The sequence below is a fragment of the Uloborus diversus genome, chromosome 1, assembly GCF_026930045.1.
Source record: "Uloborus diversus isolate 005 chromosome 1, Udiv.v.3.1, whole genome shotgun sequence".
Lineage (NCBI taxonomy): Eukaryota > Metazoa > Arthropoda > Arachnida > Araneae > Uloboridae > Uloborus > Uloborus diversus.
In genome coordinates this window covers 84,123,794-84,130,727 of record NC_072731.1, presented here as the reverse complement: position 1 = coordinate 84,130,727, position 6,934 = coordinate 84,123,794, and the positions used below count along the sequence as shown (strand labels likewise).

At 33.4% G+C, this 6,934-nt stretch overlaps 1 protein-coding gene across 1 annotated transcript in view; it reads right to left on the bottom strand.

Moving 5' to 3' along the window:
* Positions 1-343: 343 nt before the first annotated feature.
* LOC129228399 (uncharacterized) overlaps positions 344-6,934 on the bottom strand; it is a 30,491-nt gene continuing 23,900 nt past the window's right edge. The window contains exons 5-6 of the mRNA XM_054863112.1: positions 2,053-2,170; positions 344-475 (exon numbers count right to left, since the gene is read on the bottom strand). Of these exons, the coding sequence (XP_054719087.1) occupies positions 344-475; positions 2,053-2,170 (250 nt within the window). The remainder of the gene's footprint in view (positions 476-2,052; positions 2,171-6,934) is intronic.

The window sequence follows — 6,934 nt, the reverse complement described above, 5'->3', positions numbered from 1 at the left end:
GAGAACTCGAGCAGTTGATCGCTCGAGCACTCGGAAAGTGACAATCGAGAACTCGAGCAGTTGATCGCTCGAGTTCTTGGAAAGTGATAATCGAGAACTCGAGAAGTTCCTCGCTCGAGAACTCGAAAAGTGATAATCGAGTACTCGAGAAGTTCATGGCTCGAGAACTCGAGAAGTGATAATCGAGTTCTCGAATGATCTTGAATAATTGAGTGCTTCGATTATGAGAACTTGATTAGGCCCATCACTACCCTGTATGTATATATATATATATATATATATATATATATATATATATATATATATATATATATATATATATATAGCAATTTTAGGACAATCCCTAGTTTGCTATAAAATAGACATATATATGCTTCTTAATTAAAAATAAAGAGCAAAATTTAATTACCTCTCTTTTTATAACTAGACGTCCATGAGATAATGAAGGATCATATCCTCTACATTTGAGATGTTTCTAGAATTATTTAAGTACAGATTTATTGAAATATTTTATAACATGGAACAAAAATCAACTAATTATTACAGAAAAACTACAATGGAACTGAAGAAATCTAAACGCCAGGTATCCAAAATTATCCAAAATTCCAAACAGCTAGTGAAGTAAAGGCCTAAAATGATTGGAAAAAAAAGCTAAGTCAATAACTATGGTTCAAAAGCTAAGCTATTCCCATATTTTTATTAACTCTATTGCACGTCACTTGGGAAATTTTTTTGTGATTGATTTTTAATCAAATTCCCGATGAGGTAGAGACTTGAAGAAATTTTGAACATAGCACAGAATCAAATGACAATGCAATAAAACAAGTTTAAAATGTTCAATTTTAAAACCAAAAACTTGCATAAAAAGCTCTTTTGTATACAAAGGAATTATTGTATCGTAAAGCACGTAAAAAACTACCCCAGATAATGTTGTGTCAAACAATGTGTGACTATTAAAAAGCTAGGAATAATTTTTGTTTTTAAAATATCCTCAACGAAAATATTTGAAAGTTGTCCTTCATCCAGTACAATTTATTCTACTGAATAATTGTCGTCAACAATGAATTTTTAACAAAATGAGTGCCATCTATTGAAAGTTAATAAAATTGCTTTGTTTTCCCTTTTAGTTATAGTTTTCTCTTGGCGAGCTTCTCACAGTCAGTACTTTACCCGATAGGTACCATATCATGTTCATGCTCAAAGACTTCTGCAGAAACTAAGAATTACAGTATAAGAAGATAATTGGTAAAAAGCAATTAAAACAATCTCCAATTAATATATGCAATGCATATTACGGAATAGAGTACTTTTAACCTAAATGTTAGAACGGGGACGCTTTCAATAACTGAGATTCTAGCCAACTTCTCTCCGATTTTTTTGGCGCCAAAGACTAAGAGGGAATGAATTTCTGCCATGCTGATATTATCAGACATAACAACTGATCGAAGCAATTAGATCAACTGATAAGTGAACGCAAAACATGATCTTTCACTTTAAAAACATTTTCCCCCTGAATTATACCCAATTAACTGTAATATAGATAAATACACCCATTTAAACTTATCAAGAGCAATATCTGAGGTTTCTTTCCCTCCCATCCATAGATATGAAACCACCCAAGGTTCCCGAAGCCTCACTGGTTGAAACCTCATTTTTAGATATCCATTTCTTACTGATTTTTAGCTCTACATTACTATAGCTGGGGCAAGCTTAACTTGGCAACATCACAATGCTGTGATTAGGATCTGAGTAGCCTTCACAATGCTGCCAGGTTAGATTTTCCCCGACTATAGTTGAAACTTAGTTTTTAGATTTACATTACTTACCCACATGAACTAGTGAACAGACTAGTGTCATTTTTAGCTACAGTTTAAATGCATGCAAGTCTTATTGCTATTTTTAAGATACTGCATACGGCAGTATTTTTACCTATTTTGTGAATTATCCATGAATTTTGCCTATCTGCTGTTACTGTGCCATCCTATTCCATGGATAACCTAGGGTTTACTGTATAATAAATTAATACAGAAACAGTTAAGAAAATATTCTTACCTTTAATTTCTTAATACTATCTTTATATTCTCCACTTTTAGTTGATAGAAACTTACAGGACTCTTTTAGGACATGACTCTGTTGATCTTTTGAAACAGATTCTAGTCTTTTCACTTTTCTATAAATATATAAAAGAAAATTTTGAATAACCGTTTTATATATATGCACATAAGCCAGCAATTATAAACTCTTCTACTTGTCAAACATAAGCTAAATGGTAAAATTTAAGATATTGTTATAATAATACAAGGCTGAACTTGATCATAAGCAGGGCCCAGAAGTTGATGACAATTCATTTTTCTTAAATTTTTCCAGTTTTGTGCATTTGTGGCAGATTTTTTGCACGACATTTTATGTTTTTTAGACTTTTGTTTTAGTTTTTTTATTGCATTTTTTATAGGTTTAGCCTTTTCCCCTTAAATCCATATTAAATAAAACAAATATATATGTGTGCAGGGATAGAAGTGACATTTGCCAGGGTTCATACCCTATTTGGATGAAAAAATTCCATGACTTTTCCAAGACTTTTTCATGACTTCAATGAAAATTTCCATGACCTCGTTACACGAAGAGAATAGCACTATTTAATCTCAAACTTAGTAATATTTGGAAATGAGCATTAGCAAAATGTCTATATGAATGCTACAGCCTCATTGAAGCACTTACTCGTAATGGAAAAAATATAAGTGCACACTTAAAAAACTATTCTTATTTGTCTTCAACATATAAATTTTCGTAAAGTAAAAATGCAGTAAAACAAATATGATGATGCTTAAATGTTTTTTTTTAAAAACAGGCAGAATGATATTGAATGGGACAAAGGTTGAATGACACTAAGTTTCAAAAAATTTGCTTCAAAAGATTCCTTTTAGTGTCAACAGTGCCTTTAATCATCCACGTAACTTGACAGTATTTTGGTTCTTTAAAGTAAAGCCACATAGTTTAGTTCTTTATGTTTCTAAACCAGATCTTTTTTTTAAAAAAAACATTCAGCAATGAATCAATCTTCTGCTTCAAAAGTATATTTGTTTTGTTTACAAATTTGCATATTTTCAAATGCATATAAATTAATAGGTTCAGAAATTCCAGAACACTTGTAATTCCCGACATTGAACGTAGTAATGGGTCGCATGGATTAGTTTTGCGTGCCGTATGTTGGACACTACTGTTTTAGAGCATTAGAATTCCTCCTTTTTCTGTATTCTATCGCCGACTTATAGATCTTTATTTTCTAAAACATTCAACAAATTAAGATAAACTCTGATAAATTTAATAATAAAGTCTTTACGAGTGATGGAATCGAACTTGCATGCAATTACTTTTTTTTTTGAGTGGGCGTGGCAAATTAAGAACGTGAAATTTTGGTACTACAGAATATGAAACATAAGAAGTGTTGAAAATAACACAAAATTCAAAATAAGTGATGTCCAGGCAGTAGAATCACATCGCAAAAAATGGCAAGCGGCTGCGACAGAAGTGGATGCAATGAGATTTAAAAATTCAGATTTGATTTTTGAAACGTTCAGTTTTCCACTTTTAATAGCTTTTATGTGCTATACTGTTAAATCACTCAAGATTTCTAATGCTCCTTTAGATCCTGTTCCTTTCTCTTTGTCCAGGACATTTTTCCATGACTTGAAAAAAAATTCCATGACTTTCAATGAAAATTTCAATTTTCCATGACTTTTCCAGGTCTGAAATTCTGTTAATTTTTTTCCATGACTTTCCAGGATTTCCATGACCCGTACGAACCCTGATTTGCTAACAAAAATATAGGAAAATATAGGAATTTTCTGAAAAAAAATATAGGAATTTTCTGAAAAAAAATATAGGAATTGGATAGAAAATATAGGAATTTTCTGAAAAAAATATAGGAATTCGACGGAAAATATAGGAATTTTTTGCAAACAATATAGGAATTTTTCGAAATAATATAGGAACATTTTGAAAATAAAAAAAAGAGCACATACAGGAATTTTTATAACAAGGCAGGCCAGTAGGACATTTTTTTTTCAAAATGCAATACAGTCGAACCTGTCTATCTCGAATTTTACGGCACATAAGAAAAATTCGAGATATGGAGGCTTCGAGATACAGAAGTTTTGAAAAAAGTTCTAAAAATAAGTAATTGGAGCAATGACTCGAAAGTAAAACTTTGGGAGCAATTTTACTAATCAACAATGTCCCCTTCCTCTCAGTTTCAGAATGGATTTGATTGCTGGAAAACTTGCTTTTTGTACATAAAGTTTTAATTCTGGAGGATTATGTGACTGCTAATATTAAGAAAAGTGCTTTCTGTCTCCGAATTCCAGTCAATAAAGATTGTTGTGGATGGAATTCAAGAAAGACACTTAAGTCGAAATTCGAGTTATGCAGGTTTTCAGAAAATTTCATTCAAGACAAACATGGGGGAAAACATTGAATTAATACTTTATGTGCAGGGAAAATGAAAAACTTCGACACAGAGAGGTTTTCGAGATAGGCAGGTTCGAGATAAACAGGTTCGACTGCACTACTATTTGATTAAAAACATGTAATAACACTACCTGACATAAATGCAATACATACGCATAAATAAGTCTAAAAATACAGTTCTGCTTTGTTCTTAGAATTTTAAGCACTTAAGCATCTTGTCTGATTCCATCCCGTGAATGACCAAATATGGCGACTATGTTTCACACGTAGCTGCTGGACCGGTAGCTTTCCGGTTGGGAAAAAAAATGATAGCTCCAGATTTACCCTATATCTAATATCTTAACAACCCTATTATGTTGTTTGTATATTTATTTTGTGAATGAGCTGTTTTTGAATGTGGAATTTTGTGAATGGGGCCGCTTTTACGATGCGTAAATTTGTGAAGGGGCCGCAAAGCGGACCCAATTTGTGTCTGGAACGACCCCAAAGTGTGCATGTCTTTCCGACTTCCTCAATTCTTTTAAAATCGAGAACAGCTTTGTGTATTCTTTTTTGAAAACTTGGCTGTGCGGCCTCTTCGGAGGCATTGTTATTAAAATGAACGTTTAGTTGATACGCGAACTGCAGCACCTACATTCCACACAATTAAAACCAAAACAATCGAAGTTGAGATGAGCTATCCCACAAGTAGCAATAATTGCAAACGTAGCTAAACGCAAAGTTCCGAAAAAAGAAAAAAAATCGTGCGTGTGGAGACCTGAAACGGTAAGTGGCCGGAGAGCCCTTCCTAGAATGACATCATCAAAACCTACACAGCCCATGCGCCCATCATGATTGCCCAAGTTCATCGACGCCGAGTTCGAAAGTGAAGTTTTGAGGACTTGTGCAGGAGCTTCATGGGCTCAGAATTGAGCTGCAGAGACGAGCTAAAGTCAAACACTGCTCCACTCAGGAAGAAACATGGTACAGGGCACACAACACATTTTAACTTTAGAAAAGGAAGGAGACCATTTTCAATTAAAAAGAGGACTAAAGAGGACCAGTTAGGATTAAAAAGATGACCATGGGAGGACGATTCATTTAATTTCAAGGAAGCACCAAAAGGCAAATTAGCTGCCTGCTGCTAAATCCATTAAGATAATTTGTTAATTAACCATAATACTGAGATTTTTAATGACACAATTCCTTTATCTTCTGCACAACTGTTCTTTTTATCCATTGAATAATAATATTATTTACACAAACATTTGGATGGGGGGGGGGGGGGTTGCTGGTAGTCCGACAGAAGGATAGATGAAGCTGTGCTTCATCTTTCCTTAGTTTAAAATTATTTTTGTGTTTTTCTGTCTTGTAATGCTTCTTAATAGCATTATACCCTTCACAACCGATATGAATCTATCACACACCAAACAGATCTACTGTATTCAAAGTTTTCCTAAAAATGTCTGAAATGCTCAATCACAAAGGGAAGCAGATCACATGAGGCTTAGTTTTGCAATTTTCATATTCAAAGTATATTTTCAAGAATCATAAAGCTTACATTAAAAAATTACTCCATGACTGCAGGGCCATGAGTGCTTTGAACTTTTATGGGGGGGGAACAAATCCCCCCTTAGCAGGCATCATGCCGCCTGCCTTGTCTAGTGGTCAGAGAAGTCTGACTGCGACAGGAAGGTCCGGGTTTGAATCCCGGCTCGGGCATGGACGTACTTTCTTTTGTCCTTTCTTTGTGTGAATCTAATGTTATGCTGTGAATAATTGCTTACCCTATAAACTGGTCCTTATGACATGTGTGTACTGTGGAAGTCGGACTTCACACCAAATGACAGTGCGGTTGGAAAAATGAAGCAGCGCACCCCAAATTGCCAGCCTAGCTGGCACATTAGAACAACAGCAGGCATCACGACAATGAAATGATGTACACAAATTCAACTTGATGAAATTACATACTTCAACTTTGTTTCATATACAAATACTACTTTAAAATGCTATGTACTCAATTATTTAAATTTAATATCCCCCCCCCCACACAAAAAAACAGTAATAAACGAAAATAAGCAAAGAATTATCAAAATTAAGTTTGAAAAACTAAATAAACTCGAATTAAACACAAAAATTATTAATTTTTTAGTTATTTAAATAAAAATTAAAACATATCATGTCAAAATAACTTTTAATTGTCATAAATATAAAAATATTTATAAGATGCAAAACTATTGAAAGCTCACAGAAGCATATTTTCACGAACCAAGTTCAATGTTGGCATGTTTCCCATAAAACATTTATTTTCTACCAAATTAAACATAAAACATGCTAATCTAAGGTGGCATATGGGAAAATAACATTCGATTGGGAAAAATATTTCAACATTTACATGATTCAAAAAGATTGAAATTTCAAACACAAAAAGAAATTTTCCACGAAGTCCGAGTAACAGGGCTCCCAACACATTTTAGCCATACAAAAG